At 41.4% G+C, this 21,537-nt stretch overlaps 1 protein-coding gene across 2 annotated transcripts in view; it reads right to left on the bottom strand.

Annotated features, from left to right (window-relative positions):
• The window catches only part of Fancd2 (FA complementation group D2), a 63,248-nt gene that overhangs the window by 6,020 nt on the left and 35,691 nt on the right, over window positions 1-21,537 (bottom strand). For both annotated transcript variants that reach the window (XM_051203687.1, XM_051203686.1), the window contains 14 exons: window positions 21,373-21,488; window positions 19,610-19,718; window positions 18,303-18,413; window positions 17,924-18,036; window positions 15,508-15,651; window positions 14,051-14,167; window positions 13,370-13,498; window positions 12,695-12,813; window positions 8,554-8,664; window positions 7,036-7,166; window positions 4,850-4,943; window positions 2,679-2,801; window positions 749-842; window positions 203-274 (listed from right to left, as the gene is read on the bottom strand). In XM_051203687.1, the coding sequence (XP_051059644.1) occupies window positions 203-274; window positions 749-842; window positions 2,679-2,801; window positions 4,850-4,943; window positions 7,036-7,166; window positions 8,554-8,664; window positions 12,695-12,813; window positions 13,370-13,498; window positions 14,051-14,167; window positions 15,508-15,651; window positions 17,924-18,036; window positions 18,303-18,413; window positions 19,610-19,718; window positions 21,373-21,488 (1,583 nt within the window). The remainder of the gene's footprint in view (window positions 1-202; window positions 275-748; window positions 843-2,678; window positions 2,802-4,849; window positions 4,944-7,035; window positions 7,167-8,553; window positions 8,665-12,694; window positions 12,814-13,369; window positions 13,499-14,050; window positions 14,168-15,507; window positions 15,652-17,923; window positions 18,037-18,302; window positions 18,414-19,609; window positions 19,719-21,372; window positions 21,489-21,537) is intronic.

Raw genomic sequence — 21,537 nt, 5'->3', positions numbered from 1 at the left:
GAGGAAACTGCTTGAAGGACAATAATGGCAATCAGAGCTGGAAGTGTACCCAAATCAGAGGATTCAAGGCAAGATGGGAGAAAATGGGGCAATGACAGGTAGTAAATATTGGTGAGGAAAACAGCCAAATAGGTGATTGTGGAAAGCAGAGCCCTCCTGTCAGGTCAGGGTTGGTTGGGGAGGCAGGTCAGGGCCCCCATACTTTCATCAGATTGATGAGGATACTGAAGTCTCGAACAGCCATGTTCCAATACAGCAGCTTCTCTTCATGAACCTGGGAACAGCCAAACACAGGCCTCTGAGTCACAGCCAAATACTTCTATTATCCTTCCACTAATACAGTTTGTCCATTATCCCTTCTGAAGAGATGTGGCAACAGTGTACTCATCAGCAGGCTCACATACACTGTGATGGCATCAGAGCACCTCACAGAAAATCAGCTTTTGCTGGCTTCTGGTTCTCTTGTCTACCTCATCTCTGACTGGGAGGCTGCCAAGACCCATAGCATCTCAAACAGGCGTGCTGTTCTTTAAGCCAGGTGGGAAGTGGGAAACTTGGCAGAAGCAAGGGGAAACAGAGCTCAAGTCTCACCTCCAACTGGAAGGAAAAGAAATCAAACCAGAAGCTTTTTGAAAGAACTCCTAGATCTTGGTAATAAAGGAAACAGCTTAGGAGAAACTCTATACCCAAGAGATAACTGCCCATGTAATCAAAGGCCATTTCTTTTTGAGGGGAATGCCTGAACCACCTGCTGTGAATCTGCTGCTGTGCCAGCCTGAAGACTTTTCACTGTCTTCTCGAGTTCAGCCATCATCACACGGAAGAAAATGACAAAGGTGTGCCTACAAGGAGGGGAAAGGTATGAATACCCACATGATGCACTGTTTACAAAAGCTTCTAGGAAGTTCCCTGTAGAAGCCAGGAGGGCAACAATTATTTACACCTCTGTCTCTGAACGTTTTTTCACTAAGGTCCCCTGAAAGAGGGGAATGGAAAAACATTAAACATGGGCCCAGGGACTGGGATACAGGTCAATAAATAAGAGTTCCTGTCTACCCTACCATGCACTAGGTTCAGCATACATGAGGAGGACACAGTGGTGCAAGCCTGTAAACCAAGCAATAAGGAGGAAGTGAAGGCAAGAGAACTGGAAGTTTAAGGTCATCCTTAGCTACACATGGAGTTTGAGGCTTGAGAGAGAAACAGAGTGAGCGAGAGCACACATCGAAAGCCCAAGCCAAAGCAAATGGCCTATGAGACAATTGAGTTAGCATGGAAAGTTGATACCATGATACAGGATGCAGCAGTAGTGCTATGGCAAGGGAAGCCAAGTGTAAGCCATGGTTCTGTGTTCCCTTCACTGATTGTAAGCAGGAGAAATTATTTTTTAAAACTTTTTACTTTTTATTATTTTTACATTCCAACCCCAGTTCCCCCTTCTCTCCCCTTCTCCCTCCTACCTTCCCACTCCCATCTACTCCTCAGAGAGGATAAGGCCTCCCTTAGGGAGTCACCAAAGTCTGAGATACTAAGTTGAGGCAGACCCAAGCCCCTCCTCCCAAATCAGGATGGGCAAGGTATCCCACCATAGGTAACGGGCTCCAAAAAGCCAGGAGAAATTCTTTCTAACCTCCATTTTCCTCAAGAGTAAAACAGTGGTAATAGGTCAAGCAGAGATGGTGCACGACTTTGATCCCAGCACTTGTGAGGCAGAGGCAGGCAGATCTCTGTGAGTTTGAGGCCATCCTGTTCTACAGAGCTAGTTCCAGGATAGGCTACACAGAGAAACCCTGTCTCGAAAAACAAACAAACAACAACAACAACAAAACACCACCACCACCAACAACAACAATAACAAAATAGTGGTAAAGATACTTCTACCCCACAGGAATTAAGAACACATAAAATAAAGATGTTTGATAAACTGGAACAACTATACAAGTAAAAGGCAACTATTGATACTATAAGACACAAAACCATCAGGTACAATAATCAACTATTTTTCAAGGTAGTTAAAGTATTAGAAAGCTGATCTTAAGTTAGTCTTATTTTTTGGTGTGTTGGGAGCTGAGCCCAGGCCTCCCACATGCTAAGTATATACTATCAGTGACTATAACCTTAGCATAAGCCATAAGTTAAAGGATAAAAACACAATAGTAGTTTTTTATCTGTGAAAACTGGAAGTAGTGATACTAAACTCCTCCATGAAATCCTTTTACACATCTGTGAGTGGTTTAAACCTGAAACACCTCCACAGGCTCATGATTCCAGCATGGTCACTAGCCAGCTTATGGTGCTATTTTGAAGGATGTATAGAGAGCCCTTGGGAAGTAGGCCTAGCTGGTGGAGTAGGCAAGCTTTAAGTATCATCTGATCCTGATTCTGGCCTGTTTGAGTCATGTGAACAAGCTGCATCCTCACACTCTTGCCACTGATGTTGAAGCAGATCCTGATACCATACTTAGCTGCCTCGATGCACTGAAACTGTGACCTAAAATAAGTTCTTCCCCTCTCAGATTCCTTCTGTCAGATATTTTATCAGAGTGATGGGAAAGTAATGCATACACCTGGATGGAGGGCTCTTGGAAAGAATCCACAGGAAGACTTTTGCTTCCAAAGGAGTGTTTACCCTATAGATGAGAATTAGATGGAGGACAGTGGATCAAGAACTCCCTTACCTGGTCAACGTAGGGAATGTAGAAGAAGATGCATCTTTCGGAGCATTGATCAGTTCTGGGACACCAACACCAGAGATCTCCTCTATGGCCTTCAGAACATTGTCTGTGTGCTCCAGGTAAATGCTTTAAAGTGTCAGAAGAGCAGGGACACACATTACAGAATTCCTATCTACCAGGTGTCCTGGCCACCATGTGAGACCCCTCCCTGGGTCCTGCCTCTCTCCACCAGGTGTACAGACAATGAAAGCCAATGACCAGGAACCCAAACAAATCTCCCTCTTTGAACCTCATTTTCTTGGGAATCTTGTGAGTGGCAGAAAGCAGACTAGCACAGTAATCAGCTGCAATTATATTCAGTATCTGCAAGTACTCTATGGAAACCCATGAAGGAAAGAAAAAGCAAGTACTCTAGAAACCCATGAAGGAAGGAAAGAAATAGCCTATTAGAACCAGATCAGATGGTGAGTGCTCAGATTCCAACAAATCCGAGACAAAGTTATAGAAGTTCAAGTCATGGAATCAAGCGTGATGGTACAGGCCTGCACTCTCAATCACTTGGGTGGCTAGAAACAAGAGGATCCCAAGTTCAAGGCCAGCTTGGGATACAGAATGAGTTCAAGGGCAACTTCCCAGTCTGTCTCTGTCTCTCCCTCACGCACACACACGCAGAAAGAGAAAAGGAAATTCAAGATGTGCTATAGGAACTCAGGTACAGTACTGTTCGGTATATTAGAACATGAGCACTAGTACATACACATCACCAACAACAATAATAAACTTTTTTTAAAGGCTTATTTTTATTTTATGTGCATTGGTGTTTTGCCTGCGTGTATGTGTGTATGAGGGTGCCAGATGCCCTAGAATTGGAGTCATAGGCAGTTGTGAATTCTATGTATATGTTGTGAATTAGACCCAGGTCCTCTGGAAGATCAGTCAGCGCTTTTAACTACTGAGATACCTCTCCAGCCCTAATAATAAACTTTACTAAAGCCAAAAATGTTTTTCATGAGATACTACCATGTATTAAGTTTTCAAATAATTTCTGACATTCACTTTTTTTGGAGAAATGGTTCCTCTCTCCATATAGCTCTGCCTGTACTACTGACATTCACTTTGTTTTTCATGATACAGTTTCTCTGTGTAGCCCTGGCTGTACTGGAACTCACTCTGTAGACCAGACTGGCCTCAAACTCAAAGATCCACCTGCCTCTGCCACCTGAGTACTGGGATGAAAGGTGTGCGCCACCATTTCCCTGCATGACATTCACTTTTAATAATAACAGATTCTAGCTAGGTGGTGGCAGCAGAGGTGGCAGTGCAAGTCTTTAATCCCAGCAGAGCCCCGGTTTTGTTTTGAGACAGGGTGTTTCTATGTAACAGCCCTGGTTGTCTTGTCCTGAAACTCACTTTGTATACCAGGCTGCTACAAAGAAAAACCCTGTCTCAAAACAAAAACAAAAACCAACAACAAAGGATTCTAAATGCTTGTCTAGAACTAAGAATGAATAAAATTTCAATCAGAAGCACAGTTAAGGGCTGGAGAGATGACTCAGCAGTTAAGAACACTGGTTGTTCTTCCATAGGACTCAGGTTCAATTCTCAGCACTTACTGGCTTACAAACATCTGAAGCTCCTGTTCCAGAGAATATGATGCCCTTCCCTGGCCTCTGAGGCCAGTGCACATATATGGTGCACAGACATGCAGGCACAACACCCATATAATAAATTAACAAAATGGAAACACAAAGAGACAGATGGATGGTGCACATCTGTAACCACAGCACTCAGGAGATATAGGCAGAAGGAACAGAAGTTCAAGGTTATCCTCAACTACACAGTGAGTTCACCTCAACAAGCCAAAATAAATAATTATAGACAAATAAATAAAGAAAGGACTATGCGTAGATACCCTGGAAGTAATGGATATATCTTGGACTATTACAAGGAAGGGCACAACTGTAATGATGGTCAGTAACAAATTAGCTGACATAGCCAGCAGAAGGAAAGCATTTTATGATCCAAACTCCAAACTATGTTCATTTTAAACCATCATTTACTCTCCAGTTCTCCTAACAGAGGCCGTGACTCAGTCCCTCACCAGGTGAGAGATCCCAATAACAGCAAAATGGAAAAATGCAATCTGGTTCCCCAGAAGAAAGTAAACATCTTACCAAAGCAAATCATGTAGGTGGTCGTTAAAATTGGTGTTCTTCTCTTTTTCCCCATGAGGCCATGCACGACAGAGCAGTTGTTTAGCCAGAGAGGCTGTTGGAAAAAAAGACAAAAAACAAATGCTCTTAACCACTAAGCCAACCCTCCAGCCTGACAGCACTCTTTTAAAAACTACATTTAGAAACACAATTGCTAGCTGGGTGTAATTGATCACACCTACAATCCCAGCACTTGTGGGAAAACTATTGGGGCTAAAGAGAAGACACTGCCAACCATTTCCTCCAAATTCACTGACATAATTATATGAATTAATAGGATATAGTATGACATGTCAGCATGTGTAGTGTTTAATGATCAGATAAGCACACTCTCAACTTTCAGACATGAAGGAAGATTGTTGATTAAAAAGGACTATTTTTTTAAAATTTAAAGTGTGTTTTAAAGATTTTAAAAAGGAATTTTGTGTATGTGCATTTACCTATGTGTGGGTATGTGCATCTGAGTGCAGGTACTTGCAGAGGCCAGAAGAGGGCACTGGATCTCTGAAGGCAGTGAGCTGCCTGAAGTGGATGTTGAGAATTGAATTGAGATCCTTGTTGACAGAAGTAAACATTCTTAACTGTGGAGCTATCTCAGCCCCAGATTATTACTTTAAATTTAAGCTGGTCTAACAGGCAATTTTGTTTTTAGGGCAGGTGTCTTGTGTGGGTAACTTGGTTGTTTAAGGGCTTGTCTAGTGTGCACAAAGCTCAAGGTTCTGTTTTCAGCACCACAGAAAAGCAGTCATGGTAGCATATGCCTGTGATACCAGCACTTGAGCTGGGAGGATCAGGAGTTTAAGGTCATCTTTAGGATGATCATAGCAAGTCTGAGCCAGCCCAAGCTTCAAGAGCTCCTTTCTTAAAAAAAATAAAAATAAGAGTCTCATTGTGTATCCTACACTAGTCTGAAACAATTTTCCTTCAGCCTTCTGAGTAGTGGAATTATAGGTAGATAGCACAGGGTGTGGACTAGTAAGCAATTGTTTAAAAAAACTACTTTGCTACTGTTCCATTAACCCAACTGCCATAAACAAAATCATTTGTCTAAGACTAAGTGTATTACACTTAATTACCTTGTCCAAAAGCACAAAAAATGTGGCCATCTCTTTTAGATCAAACCCTACTCTATTAAAACAGGAAAATTCACATTTTAATCTTGCTTTCTATTGTGCCAAAATCGGGAAAAATAATTAGTGATTTGTATTCCAAGGGCTATGATAAAAGATACTTAAAGAGAAGGTTCCACGTTTTCTAGCCCCTAGGGTGGCATGGTGACATACACCTACTAGAACTAGGGAGGCCAAGGCAGGAGGATCTGGAGTTCAAAGCCAACTTGACTACAAGTAAGGGCTCCTCAGAGATAGGGAAAGGGTAGAGGGAAATAGAGGGAAAGAGGAGAAAGGTCAGTAATGATATAAAAGTATGAAAATGCCACAGTGAACACAAGCCTTAAAAAAGGTCAGGAGGCCAGTGGTGGCACACACCTTTAATCCCAGCACTCAGGAGGCAGAGGCAGGCAGAGCTCTGAGTTTGAGACCAGCCTGGTCTACATAGTGAGTTCCAGGACAGCCAGAGTTACTCAGAGAAACCCTGCCTTGAAAAAACAAACAACAAAATATACACACAAATGTCTAAAGACAGACAAAATTAGATAGTAAATTATCAAGGATGGCAGGTGGAGCTCAGTAGCTTAGCACTGTGTTTAATTTCTAGTACAAAAAGGAGAACTTGGGGTGGAGAGATGTCTCAGTGGTTAAGAGCACTGACTGTCTTCCAGAAGACCTGGGAAGGTTTTACAGCACCCACTAGGCAGCTCACAACTGTCTGTAACTCCAACTACAGGGGAACCAATGCCCACTTCTGGTCTCCAATACATGCGACATACATGCAGGTGAAACACTCGTACACATAATATAAAAACAAAATGAATAAATATTTTTTAAAAAGAAGAAAACTGTACACTAAGCAGTGATTAGTCCTTTCTGAGAAAATGGTCTCAGGTGAAGCAAGAGAGCACACCCATGATTTTGTGGGATTTACAAGTAAAAACGCTCAAAGTTCTAGGAAACACCATATTTACAACTGTAAGATATTAATCCTATTCATATCCCCCCTCCCCAAAAAAAGGGATCTGGGCCCATCACCAAGTTTTTCTTTCTTCTGGGCAGACACAGCAGATTTCTCCAGAAGGGTCATCAGAAGTCGGAGGAGATAAAGACCACACTGGAAATTGGGGATGCAGTGGTGGAAATTTTGCAAGTAACTGAAGCTCTGGCTGTATTGAAGCAAGAAACAAAAGAACAGACAAAGCATCAAAATGCATGCAAAATGTCCTTACATTAGCACAAGTCTCCCAAGTCTTCTCCACATAGTTTGCAGGGGTAGCAATACGGCTCACCAGGTAAGGCCTGCTGATAAGCCTGCTAACCTGAGTTCAATGCCAGGAAACTAAACGGTAGGAGAAAGCCAACTCTTATAAACTGTTCTCGGCCCACATATACACACACATAAAAATGTAAATGACTACAAACAATTCACCTTACTTTCAGGTGCTTTAGTACCTTCTTCTTTTTATTTTTTTCTTAAAGATAGGGTCTCACAGGCCTTGAACTCACTTTGTAGACCAAGCTGACCTCAAACTCACAGAGATCAACCTGCCTCTGCCTCTTGGGTGCTGTGATTAAAGACATGGCATCATAGCTAGCATAGTACTAAGTTTCAGTCAAGAATCTTAACAGAAAAGTATCTTTTACAGAGAAAGCTGGACAGAAAAAGCTACACAGACAAAATTCTGGCTTAAGAGGGTCACATACACGGAGAAAGCCCAAGCATCAGGGTACCACATGAAACCCTGAATAAATTATTTGCTATTTTGGAATTTTTCATTAAAGAAATTTATTATTTTTTAATTATATGTGTATATGTGAATATCTGTGTGTGGGTATATGCATATGAGTACAGGTGCTCTGAGGCCAGAATATATTGGATACCTTGGAGCTGAAGTTACAGATGGTAATCTGTCAGATGTGGGTTCTGGAATTTGAACTCTGGTACTTTGTAAGAGCAGCAAGTACTCTTAACTACCAAGGCATCTCACAGTCCTCAATTATTAGGATGTTATGGAGGTGAGGAAGAGCTCATGAAGATTAGGTTGGCCTTGAATTCACAAAAATGAGATGGGGGATGACAGGACGGGACAGGACAGGACTGGCAATTAATATCACCTTGTTGCTCCCTACATACCCAATAATGCTAGAAGACAGAGTAGATCCTTAACTAATCCAGAATTGAGGGGCTGGAGAGATGGTTAAGCAGTTAAGACGACTTACTGCTCTTACAGAAGACACACACACAACAAACAAATAAGTAAAATAGGGCTTGGTGTGGTATTGCATGGCATTAATTCCAGCATTCAGGAGGCAGAGGCAGGTGGATCTCTGTGAGTTTGAGGACAGTCCAGTGTACATCAAGAGTTCCAGGCCAACAGAGTTATATAATGAGACTCAGTCTCAAAAAACCAACAACAAAACAGAACTTTAAAACATGAAAAAACACATATGTTAAGGGAAAGTGACAGAAAAATATAGATTTTGTTCAAAATTAAGAGCGAGTGTTTTCCAAAGCAAGTTCTGCCAATAAACTAGAATGCCCATCTGACCCACCTGATCAGCTCCTCCAAGGGCTGCTCCTGCTCCGTCTGCTTTAGGCGGCTTGTGAGGACCTCCAGAGCTGAGCGCAGGAGGTGACGGTTTGAATGGTGAGCAAATCCTTTCCTAAAGCCAAATCAGAAAAGTGGTTCAGCTTGTCTCAAGAAGATTAATTGGACAGCACCTGAGAGTCCTGGCCCTTTCCCTAGGCCAGTTATTCGACAGTTTGAAAATGGAATCTCAAGTTCTGAAGCATGAAATTCAGTCATAGATCTAAGCATCAGACTAGAAGCTGAAGCAAAGGTAGATGTGCTTGCCCATGCCAGCAGTGTCCGCACTTGGAAGACTAGGGCAGGAGGACTACATGTAGCTAGCCACTACCTAGTGTGAGTTCCAGGCTGGTCTGAGCTATTTAGTAAGATTCTGTCTCAAAACAACAACAAAAAGAAGCTTAAGCCAGGTAGTAGTGGTATGCACCTTTAGTCCCAGCACTCAAGAGGATGAGGCAGGCAAAGCTCTGAGTTTGAGGCCAACTTTGTCGACAGAGAGTTCCAGGACAGCCAGAACTACATAGAGAAACCCTTTCTCAAACAAACAAACAACAAACAAATGAAAAAAAAAAAAACTACCATACCAAAAAAAAAAAAAAAAAAAAAAAAAAAACAACAACAAAAAACAAAAACAAAGAACAATGTAGGAGTTGAAGTTCACCCCAAATTGCACTTTCTTATGGATCCAAGGGCTACAGGCCTTTCTTTAGTCTGTGCATCTCAGTGTTTTCTAAAATGCAGGGCTGACTTTGTCAAATTACTAAGTCAGTGTCCAGTCTCATAGGATTCAAGAAAGAAATGCTGTATCTGCTCTTGGAGTTAATAAGCCAAGTCTTGAGGATTCTATCTCAGAATTATCTTACTGCTGCCCTTTCCTTCCTAACCAAGACTGGATCTCCAGGTCAGGCCCTTATCATTACATCTGCAGAACATACAACAGTGTTGATATTTTTTGTTTGTATCTTTCCTTTCCCAAACGATCAGGCAGACTACTGCCAAAAAGATTTTCCTCAAAAGAAATTTAATAATTTTTTATTGTTATTATGACTATGATGACAAAATTGCTTTCCTAAAAGATAATTAAAAGCTGTAGAGCTGGATCAGTGGTCAAGAGCCCAGCTATTCTTTCAGAAGATGTGGGCTATATTTCCAGCACCACAGGGTGGATCATGGTCATATGGGACACTTCCTTGGCTCCTACATGCTCATTGTACACAGACAGACACTAAGGTACTTTATACATGTAAAGGTCTGTACACACACACACACACACACACACACACACCACTAAAAAAAAAGTAATTTAAAAGTTAAAAATTTTAAGAATCTGCATAATTGGATCCCTATATCTTCTCTAGCAAATTTCCTTTTCCTTTCATACATTTTGTGTTCATACACATGCTCCCGTGTGTGTATGTTGTGTGCATGCTCATGCATGCGTGTATGCACTTCCTTTTATGTGTTTAGCATAAAAAAATCTCTTTGATGAACTATCAATGCAAATCTTTCATCAGGCATTGCTTTTTAAGTACTCAGCTTATAAAAATGACTGACATTTGCCCGTGTAGAGAATAATATTAGAGTCTAACGGGAAGAAAAATAAATAAGCAATCTTAGCAAAATGTGTGACGTTTTACCAGAAGAGAATGCCAGAGTGTTAGAAGGAAGCTGAGGGCAAGGGAAGCAATTGGGTAAGAAGAGCCAAGGATCCTGTAGAAGGATGCATATAGGAAGAGTTTCAGATGAAAGCCAAGGTAGGGTGCTGAATGAACTCAGTCTACCTGCAGGCAGAATGTGAGACAATGGATGCAAGAGCAGAAGCCAGACAACAGGAGTTGGAAAAAGCCAGACCAAAGGGTTAAAGTCAGAGAAACTAAGAGCCATCAGAGCTCACAACTGGGACAAGAGCCCAGTAGGTTTGTGTTGGGAAGACTGCTATGATCTTGTGTGGAAAATGGACTGAGCAGGATAGAAAAGCCAAATGTGAAAATAGATATGATGGAAGGCTGGAAGCAGAAGACGTCTATCCAGATGACACAATCAATAGAATTTAGGGTTACATGTGGGAAGGAGAGGAAAGTAGGAGGCAAAAGAATAACTCCTGGGTTTTGGCACAAAAAATTGATGATGCCATTTCCAAGTGAGGCAAATCTGGAGGAACAGTGATATTATGCTCTGATCTGGATGTGATGAGTCTGAGGTGTCAATGACACATCTAAGGAGGTGTTGAGTAGGCAGTCGGGTACAATTTGCCAATGGCTTGGAAGATAACATTTAGCATAAATTTAAGCGTGGGTAAAATTCTCCAGAAAATCTGTTCAAAAAGGGCATATGGAATAAGGCATGACTTAAGGAACAGAAATGTTTAGGGGGCATTCCTTTACTTCTTTCACCCATGCTATGCGTCCAACTCTCTATCACCCTGAAAATCAACTCCTGGGGACCAGTCATATGCTCAGCAGGTAAGGGCCCTTGATGCCAAGCCTGACACAACCTGACTTTGATCCCTTGGACCCAGTTAGTGGAAGGAGGACATATTATTGCACACATACACTTAAATGTAAAGGTCATTGTGTTATAATGTATTTCTGTCCTTGTTTTAAAAAGAAGAGGGGTGGGGCTGGAGACATGCTTTGTAGACAGCCTGAGTTTGGTTCCCAGCACCCACATCAGGCTGCTCTCAACTACATGCAATTACAGTTCCAGGAGATCCCACACCCACTTCTGGCCTTTGAGGGCATAAATACATATACACATAATTTTTAAATGTAAAAAATAAAACAGAAAGGCCTGATCAAGGGTGGGGATGTAACTCAGTTGGTAGAGTGCTTGCCTATCATACATAAAGTCCTAGGTTTCATCCCCAAGCCACATAAAAACCAGGTGTGGCACTAGGAGACAAGGAGGATTCAGGATGTAGTAGGGAGTAGATTCAAGATGGAAGACGGAGAGAGAGACTGGTGTCCTACCCTGTACGTCCTCCATCTTGGAACTCCTCCCTACCACTTCCTCTCTCCTCCTAGTCTCCTAGTCCGGCCTATCTTGCTTTCCTATTGGTCAACAGTACTTTATTCATTAACCAATACGAGAAACATATTTACAGATTGACATCTTCCATCACAGGCCTGTAACACTAGTACTCAGGAGGCAGAGGAAGGATGAGCAGAAGTTGAAGGCCAGTCTCAGCTACAGGGCAAGTTGAAGGCCATCAAGTGCCACTGCTTCCATTGTACCCCCAAATATTCCAATATCCAGTTTACAGTGTGTTCACTCTTTACCACACAATTTGACTTACTTACAATTACTTGCAAATAATTTAACGAATTAACAGTCTCTCTCTCTCTCTCTCCTCTCTCTTTCTCTCTCTTATTCCAAGACAGGGTTTTCTCTGTGTAGCTCTAGCTGTCCTAGAACTCATTTTTGTACACCACGTTGGCCTCAAACACACAGAGCTCTGCCTGCCTCTGCCTCTTGAGTGCTGGTATTAAAGGTGTGTGCCACCACCACCCATCTAACAGTCTCTCTTTTTACTAAGTAATAAAATTTAAAATTTTTAGATACGGTATATGTCTCTGTGTCATGCAGTCTAGTTTCAAACCCCCACATGAGCTATAGTGATCCATCTGCTTCAGCCTTCCTCATAGCTAAATTACAGACATGTACCACAATGCTGACTTTCCTAGTTATTACAAAATGCTTGCTACGGAAGCAGGAGTAAGAGGTCCAGATTTAGTCCAGGCATCGGTGGCACAAGCTTTTAATCCCAGCATTCGGGAGGCAGAGGCAGGTGGATCTCCATGAGTTCGAGGCCAGCCTGGTCTACAGAATGAGTTCCAGGACAGTCTCAAGAGCAATACAGAGGGGGGGGAAAAAAAAAGGTTCAGATTTATTATGTCAGCTCATCAGTTGCCTCCTAATTTATAGAACCATTAAGTACCATTGGCTCCTTAAGACTCAGTGGTTTTATAAGCTCAAATGGAAAAGAACAAAGTGCCACAATAAGGAGGGCTGGATACGTGTTTCCTTCCCTTTCTCTCAGGAAAGAAACACAAGTGAAAGCAAGTACACACTCATTTCCCCCTATGACACTTCCTACACTCACTCACCACGCAAAGAGGGTATGAAAGATCTGCAGCAGCTTCTGGTAGCATGAAGACATGGTGTGCTGCTCCTGAGCTTTCACTCTTGGCTTGTCATCCACACTGACATGTTCAGCACCTAAGCTCTAAAACAGAGATATCAGTCTATTCCTCCTGTGATTGTTCATTCCTCTTCAGCATTTCTCAGTTAAAAAGGAACTCTTGGCAAGTACTTACAGACCCACAAAGCTAAGCTGTTAATTTTTCTTTTCCTTTCTTTTTCTTTTTTTTGAGACAGGAATTCTCTGTGTAGCTTTGGAGCTTGTCCTGGAGCTCACTCTGTGGACCAGGCTAGCCTCAAACTCATGGAGATCCATCTGCCTCCCGAGTGCTGGGATCAAAGGTTTGTGCCGACACCACCTGGCAATTTTTCTTCTTCCCCACCCCAGTCAAGAGCTCCAAAGCCTACTTGCTCTGTTACTCTGGACATTCTCCCATCCTCTCTGAAGACTATGCTCAACTATGCAACTGTTCATAGACTTCTACTGCTGACTCAGCCAGCTTTCCTGATCTCTAACTCAGAAGGTATAACTTCTCTTCCTCTTACCTCCCTCTGGCATCTTCTCCCTAAGCTGCCTACAAATGGTAGGTTGCCTGCCTGTACTTACATGGTTTCTAGTCTTATAATAAGAGTCTTCTGACCTGGAAGTAGTTGTGAATGTTCTCCAGATGGTTACACATTGGGGTTAGCAGTTGAACAACGCAATGAACAATGTCCTGAACAGATCTCTGATGAAGATGTGAGAATCCAATATTCCGGTTTCCTTTATTCTACAATAAACCTCAGAGTTATAAGGGGAAAATTGGATAAAATCTTTAAAAATAATCATTAAGCGTTCAAAGTTGTGACTCCAGACAGGACTAGATAGAAGATGTAATTTATTTGCTTACTATAATAACAAAGGAATAAAAATGGTAGCGAAAGATTTTTGTAGAGATAGAACAGAGTTTGATTAAAAAGTACCGACATGGGGCTGGAGGAATGGCTCAGAACTGCAGAAGGGGAGACCTAAGGAAGAGCAGGGTTCAAAGCATTTAGGACATTCAAAAATAAAGTCCATGTCTAGGAAGTCTCTTCGATTTTTTTTTTTTGTTTCAAAAATACATACTACACACACTTGGTGTGAGGGATCCAGTCTAGGTGTTTGTGTGTGTTAGGCTACTCTACAGCCCAGCCTGTATAGGGCAAGGTAACCATAATCTGGTAACAGGAATGCCATCATGTTACCTAGGAAATTAAATACAATGCCAGGATAACTACCACTAGGATCTGCTTGTTTCCAAGTTTTCTAAGCCCAGTCCTATCCTTGTGTCTCTACTAACCTTGAGGAAACAGAGTCTTTTGGCAAAAGAAGGAGTCAGTATATTCTCTAACTTCTGGGAAAGATCTTCCAGCAGGAAAAGCAGTTCAGCAGGCCCAAGCTGTACAACTTCTGTAGCCTATAACACAGAAGATGAAGACTAACTACAGTCATGTCCAATTCACATTACTTTTGGTGTATTTCATGTTCATCCCTCCCACTAGGTGGAGAAATGGATTTGACTTTTTATTTAAAAAAAAAAAAAAAAAAAAAAAAAAGGAAACAGAGGGCTAGACAGAAGGCTCAGTGGACAAAGCACCTGCCACACAAGCACAAGGGCAGTTCAGGTCCCCAGGACCTGTGTGAAAGGTGGCAAGTACTTTACCCACCCAGTCAGCTCCCCAGATTCCTCAGTGGCCATATTTTCTTTCACTTTCTCACTACTATTCACTGTGGTGAATCATTCTGTAAGTACATGGCAAGAGACGGAATGGGTGAAATGTCCCACCCAGATTGTTCATTCAAAACACATTTATGGAGAATCTTCTATGAGCAGATTAATGAAGAAAAACCTAAAAATCAAAACAAAATGTGTGCTTGCACATTCGCGTGAACACACACATTACTGACTCCCTTCTGAAGGTGCCTACATTTTTATAGTTATTAGGTTAGAATCCACACCATTTTATTTAGTCTAAAGAAATTCCATTCTCTAGTGAAAATCAAAAGTTACCTTCTCTGTGAAAATAATCTTTAATCTCAACTTTATTAGGAAGAACGCTTTTATTGAAGTTTAGATATTAATACAGTATGGAACAGTCATGGCTACATCCTCTATACACTTCACTGACTAAAGGCAAGCAGAATACTGTGTATACTACTATACTGTCAGTATGTCTAGGTTGACTACTAGTCAACATAAAAAATTATCTCTAGAAGTATCTATTTGATGCTGAACAATGTTATGAAAATGGAGAAACAACACTGACTTCATTAAGCCCCAACAGTACTCCACTACTAAACACTCAGTATTCTAACTAGTGACCAACCTGCCAGTAAGGATCACATAACCAGTACTGTGTTTAATAACCTGACACACTGAGGAAACCTGTGACTTGTGAGCAAGCAGGGTGACAAGGACGAGTACTCACCACTGCATTCATACTATGGCCTCTGAAGTCACATCCAACCTTGCCCTTTCTGTCTTCCCCTTCGGCCTCCTCTCTGTCATCCCTCACAGAGGGCCTCACACTGATAGGCAAGTGCTCTGCCACTGCCCAGCTTTCAACTTCATTTTTGTTGTTTTGTAGAGTGTCTCCATGTGGACCCTGGCTGTCCTGAACTCACTGTGTAGCCCAGGTTGGTCTTCTATCTGCCTGCCTCTGCCTCCCGAGTGCCATGAAATATGTTCTTGAAATATGAACAGACTCAAGCAACTTCCTAAAAGGTTAAGTTCTGGGACCCTACATTGCCACTTACCTCAGTGTGCATTTCAGTATCTAAGATGAACTTGGTCACAAGTCCAGAATGTAGAATAGAGAAGACCTCAATGTCCAACTCTCGGAAAAAAGCACGGTAATTCTGTAGTGACACAAATGTCTTTCCTTCCTTCCCTGCAGACTCCTGGGGGGGGGGTGGGGAGGAGGGAGGTGGAGCAAACAAAAGAACTAAAGTCTCAGATATTAACCTAATTTAACAAAATACTATAACTGTAATTTTGTTTTAAAATTGTGTGGGTGGGAGGTTTATATACATGTGAGTGCAAAGGCATTGGATCCCACCCAAGCTGGAGTTACCAAATGCAGGAGCTAAAAACTGTCTGGGAGAGCACTAAGTACTCTTAACCACTGAGTGATCATCTTCCTAGCCACCCAAATTTAATTTTAAAAACATGCTAAAGTCCAATACATATTCATGGTTGGTAAAAAGTTATAATTTCCTTACATCATCACATTGCTTTCACCAAATTCTCTAAGCATCCCCTAAGCCACAGCACTTGGTACAGTGTAACAATACAAGTCAACAACATCTTTGGTTGTTTCTACTTAAGGATGAACTATTAGGCAAATCAAACCATGTGGAATGGTACAGAAAGCTGTGAGCTTTTTTCTTAAGTCAGGGTTTTCTGTATAATAGTTTTAGCTAACCTGGAATTTGCTTTGTGGATCAGGCTAGCCCTAGACTCTCTGACATCTGCCTGTCTCTGCCTCCCAAGTGCTGGGATTAAAGGCATGAGTCACTACCACCTGGCTAGAATGCTGTGAGTTTAAAAGCTAGGATGATCTGGTTACAAACCTTAGCTCAAGTGCATATCGTCTGTCTTTGAGCAAGCCATTTGCCCTGGTATAAACTGCCTAATGAATTAAATATAGATGTTAGCATTAACCTTGGACTTTTAGGAGAGTAGAGGGGTTACACATAATAAATTAAACAAACAAATGGTAGCCATAAAACAAACTGACATCCATATGTCCAGAAAACTTACTTCTCAAATACATGATGCTCTTGAATGCCACAGGAGGCTACTACTCATTAAGTACCACAAACCATATTAAGCATTCTAATAGAGCATTTTAAAACCATTCACTGTTTATTTATTCATTTATTATGCTTTTTGTGGCTTTAAATTTTTTAAAAATAATTTATTTAACTTTATTTTATGTCCATTGGTATAAATGGTGTCAGTACCCTGGAACTGGAGTTACAGACAGTTATGAGCTGCCACGTGGGTGCTGAGTATTGGAGCTGGGTCCTATGGAAGAGCAGCCAGTGCTCTTAATTGCTGAGCCATAGCTCCAGCCCCACTTTAATTATTTTATTACATTTTATTTATTCTCTGTGTTTGTGTGCATGCCACTCACATGTGGAGGTCAAAGTTCAATACGTGGAAATTGGTTCTCTCCATCTACCATGTGAGTTCTGGAGATTGAATTTAGGTCATCAGATGTGACAGCAGTTGCCTTTACCGTTTGAGCCATCTTGCTACTATATTTTGTTTTTTGTTTTTAGACAAGGGTTTGCATGTAGCTCAGCTGGCCTCAAATGTATGATCATCTTCCTGTCACAGCCTCTCAAGTGCTGAGATTATAGGCATGTATCAACACATCCAGGTCACCAAGTCTATGATCTGGGGTAAAAAAGATAGGGGGTAAAAAAAAGGAGAAAGGCCAAAGAAGTATATATAAAAGAATGACATGCTGGGCACAGAAGTACATGATTGCAATCCCAACATGCAGGACACCAAGGCAGAAGCATCATGAGTTTAAGATCAGACCAGGCTACCTAGTGTGACTCTGTCTGAAAAGCCCAAAGCAGGAAATCGTGCGAGTATTCTAAGGTACAATGTGATAACTACTATAAAAACAGAATTCAAAGTACTACAGGGAAGCTGGCTTGCTCTCTGGATTGCTTCCTGTTCTTGTTCAGTTAGCTTTCTTAAACAACCCAGGCTTACTACCTACCTAAGGATGGTGCTACACAGAGTGGACAAGACCCTGCCTCATCGATCATCAAGACAATCTCTCACAGACATGGCCTTAGAATGACCCTCAAATAGTTGAAAACAACAACCAAGAATTTAGAGACTAAGCTGGGCATAGAGGGCTTAGAGACTAAGCACTCAGGGAGGCAGAGGCAGGCAGATCTCTGTGAGTTTGAGGCCAACCTGGTCTACAGAGCTAGTTTCAGGACAGGCTCCAAAGCAATACAGAGAAACTGTGTCAAAAAACAAAAAACAAAAACAAAAAAAGAATTTAGAGACTAGTATGAACTCTGCTAGTCAAGGCCCAGGAGACTTCATTTGCCTCTCTCCCCACTTCTTCCCTGCAAGGCATATAAACAAGGCCAGCCTTATTCTCACTGAGCAGTCACAGACCTTTGTTACATATTCCAATACCTTATCTACTTGGCTTCTACCAGATGTCACCGTGTCACATTCTGAAGTGTCTTCTGTTAGAAGTGTTTCAGTAGAGGATGCTTTGCTGCTATCGGCTTTTTGTTTCCTTCCCCCTTTATTTCAAAAAGAGAAAAATGACTCAAGTAGTCAGAAAGCACAAACAGAACCCCTAAGAACGGAGGAGGAAATTTTCTGATTCAATCTATACAATATTACACGCCTCCTAAAGAAAGGTTTGATAGCACCATTTTTCTAGTTACTGTATAAGCACACTCATTAACCAACTGTGCCATTGGCACTTTGATCTTTTTAAATACTAATGCCACAATACATATGATTCAATGTGGCTCAGAGAGGGACAAAATAGGAATATACTTACCCATCTTTCCTTTGTTTCTGTTTTTTGTTGAGACAGCAGAACTGCTCCTAGGTATCACATCTAAAGTATCCACATCAACATTTGCGAAAGGTGGAACGTAGTCTGGGGTGACTGAAACAGAGCAGGAGTAATGAGCCCAACAGCAGTGCTCCAATTACCCAAATACCTAGAAATAAGTTTCCAAAATCACCATCTACAGCAGGGAATGCCTGTAACATAGACTACTCCATTCATCTGGTGTGGTTTGGACACAGTGAAATGGAGCTTGGAGGAATATTATATCACAGTAACATTATGATGAACTAGTACAAAACAATTTTCAATAAGGACAAGAAATAACCAATCAAACTAAAAGAAACCAGAATTAAATCACTTAAAAATCCAAAGACATTAACATATGGTCCAAAACTTTTGTTTTATATACCATTATTTAAGATGAGAGCCTAAGGAAGGCTGATTTTCCCTAGAGAATTAAGCTGGCATTTTTTCATTTTCTTGGTATGTGTGTGTCTTTAAGATAGGGTCTCACTATGTAGCTTTGAATAATATTGAACTCATTGAGATCTGCCTGCTTCTGCCTCTGGAGTGCTAAGATTAAAACTGTGTGACATGCTGGGCAGTGGTGTTGCATGCCTTTAATCCCAGCACTTGGTATCTCTGTGAGTTCAAGTCCAGCTTGGTCTACAAAACCAGTTCCAGGACAGTCAGGACTGTTACACAGAGAGAAACAAAACTAAACAACAACAACAAAACCGTGTGACACTACATTCAGCTTCAATCTAGCACCAAAAAAAAATTTTTTTTTAGTAATGTGTATGAATATTTGCCTATGTGTATATCTGCACTCTACAAAGGTCAGAAAATGATGTTGAATCCTGTGGAAATGGAGTTACAGTTGTGAGCTGCCATGTGGGTACTTTGAATCAAACTTCTCTAGAAGGGCAGTCAGTGCTCTTAACTGCTGCTGAGCCATCTCTCCAGCCCCATAGACCAGCACTTTAAATCAACCAGTAACTTAATGGTGAGAAGGAAGGAAAGACCTTCATCTTTACTGCTGGTTCATGAAATACATTTAAGAAAGCCAAGGTTAGCTGGCTGTGGAGGCAGAAACAGGCAGATTTCTGTGAGGTAGAGGCCTGTCCAGTCTACAATTTGAGTTCTAGGAGAGTCAAGGCTACACAGAAATACTGTCTTAAAAAACAAAAACCCCCAAACTACATAAATGAATAAATATTTAAGAAAATATAGAGGTAAGCTGTTCATCTACTCATCAATGACACCTGGGACTTTGGTACAACCCTCCTGACCTGCCAAATACTTCTCTAGGATTTCCTGAAGTTCCACAAGGTCCTTCAACCGACTAAGCACTTTCCCCTTCATCTCAGGAGATGTTTGTTGGCAGAAGGCATTCACAACCTGCAAAGCACAAATTCTATTAATATGTGGACATTAATCTCATTTGTTTTACTTTGTTGGGGATAAAAGGTTCTTTTATTACAGTAAATATTTTTTAAATATAAAACATATGAGCCTGGTATGGTGGTTCACTTCTATAATCCAAATAGCTGGAACACTGAGGCAGTAGCATCACCATGGATTTGCGACCAGTCTGGTCTAGGGAAATGCAGACCAGTCAATCACACTATTTCAATTAAAAAAATAAATAAAAACAAAAACAAAAAAACAATAAACCAGATGTATATGAAATAGAGTATCATAAAATGTGCTAATCTGCAAGAAAATCAAAGTCTCATAGACCAGACTGGTTTTAAACTCAGTGTGTAGCTGAGAATGGCCTTCAACTCCTGATCCTTCTGCCACAACCTCCCAGGTACTGGAGCTAGAGACAGGGATATGTCAGCACACACTTAAGTGATGCTGGGAATAGAAGCTAGGGCTTCATGCATTAGTTTACATTAGACAATTCACAGCTGTCTATATTCTAGCAGTCTCTGTAAAATAAGTTACAGATATATAAAAATTGTAATGAAATGAAACTGCAGGAAATAACAAGAAGCCTGCAATAAGTCTAAGATGTGCCTCTGCTAATAGAAAAAGGAGAGTATTTCTTCCTGAAGCACTCATTTAGAAACTATTTAAAAGTTGATCTAAATTCAGAAAATTCAAAAGGACAAAGTTAAGGAGGAAAATCTGAAGTAATAAAGAAAAAAATACTTTTAAAAATATTAAAATTTTTTTTGTGTGTGTCTATTTGATGTGCACATGCATATGGGTGACCCTGAACACCAGGAGAGCCTGCAGCTGGAGTTGCCCTCAGCTGAGCCTCCCAATGCAGGCACTAGGACCCAAACTCTGGTCCTCCAGAAGAGCAGCAAAGCCATCTCAGCTGCTGAGCATTACTCCAGTCCCCACAAAGTTTCAAAGGATAAAATGGCAATAAACCCTTCTTTCTACAATCCCATTTGGAAATTATGACTCAGCGATAGAAAGCTAACACAGACTGCAATATAGCAGTGTTCTCCCTGGGCCAAAAATGCAAGAAACCTGATTTTTAACCCTATTTCTGCTTACCACTTGTTATGCAGTTAGGAAGAATATCAGATAGCATGTACTTCAACAAATCAAGTCTTATTCTATTTACTTCCCATGTCCCTTTGGTGGGGTCAGTAACCTTTCTAAGTTTTTACTTCTTTGCCTATAAAGTGGGAACTATTGCATAAATGTGAAGTACCATACAACCAAACAGCAGAGGCAGCAATGAAACACCGCCATTTCCAATGTCCTCAAACACACTCTGAAGGGAGGAAACCATACCTACTTCTCCCTGAGTTCAAAGAGTGAACAGAGGCCTGTGGCAAAAGGAACAGGACTTCCCAGCACAGAAGTGAGTGGCCACTCTATAGAGAAGTGGGAATTCAGGCAGCCTGAAAAGCCAGCTACACAATGAGGGTTCTAAGTATTCTGACTGAGGACATCAGGAGGTACAGATGGTCAGCAGGGGTGGGATATGTCTGCCAGAGATGCACGAGTTTATGTGAGCCAAGAAAAAGAGTTATCTTTTGAGAGAAACTACAAACAGTAAGTGAAACATCCCAGGAATTCTGCTCACCTCTCTGAACCAGTTGAAAGTAAGGAATGTGAGTGAACACATAAGTGAGCGTTCTTTAGCAGACATGGACTCCAGTTTCTCTCCAGGTTCCAGGTCAGGGAGGAACAGAGGACAATCTAAGAAAGAACAAATGGCCCACAGCCCCTTAGCTCAAGGAAGAAGAAC

This window comes from Phodopus roborovskii, unplaced genomic scaffold, assembly GCF_943737965.1.
Source record: "Phodopus roborovskii unplaced genomic scaffold, PHOROB, whole genome shotgun sequence".
In the NCBI taxonomy this organism is placed as follows: Eukaryota; Metazoa; Chordata; class Mammalia; order Rodentia; family Cricetidae; genus Phodopus; species Phodopus roborovskii.
This window is presented reverse-complemented; position numbering and strand designations above follow the sequence as displayed.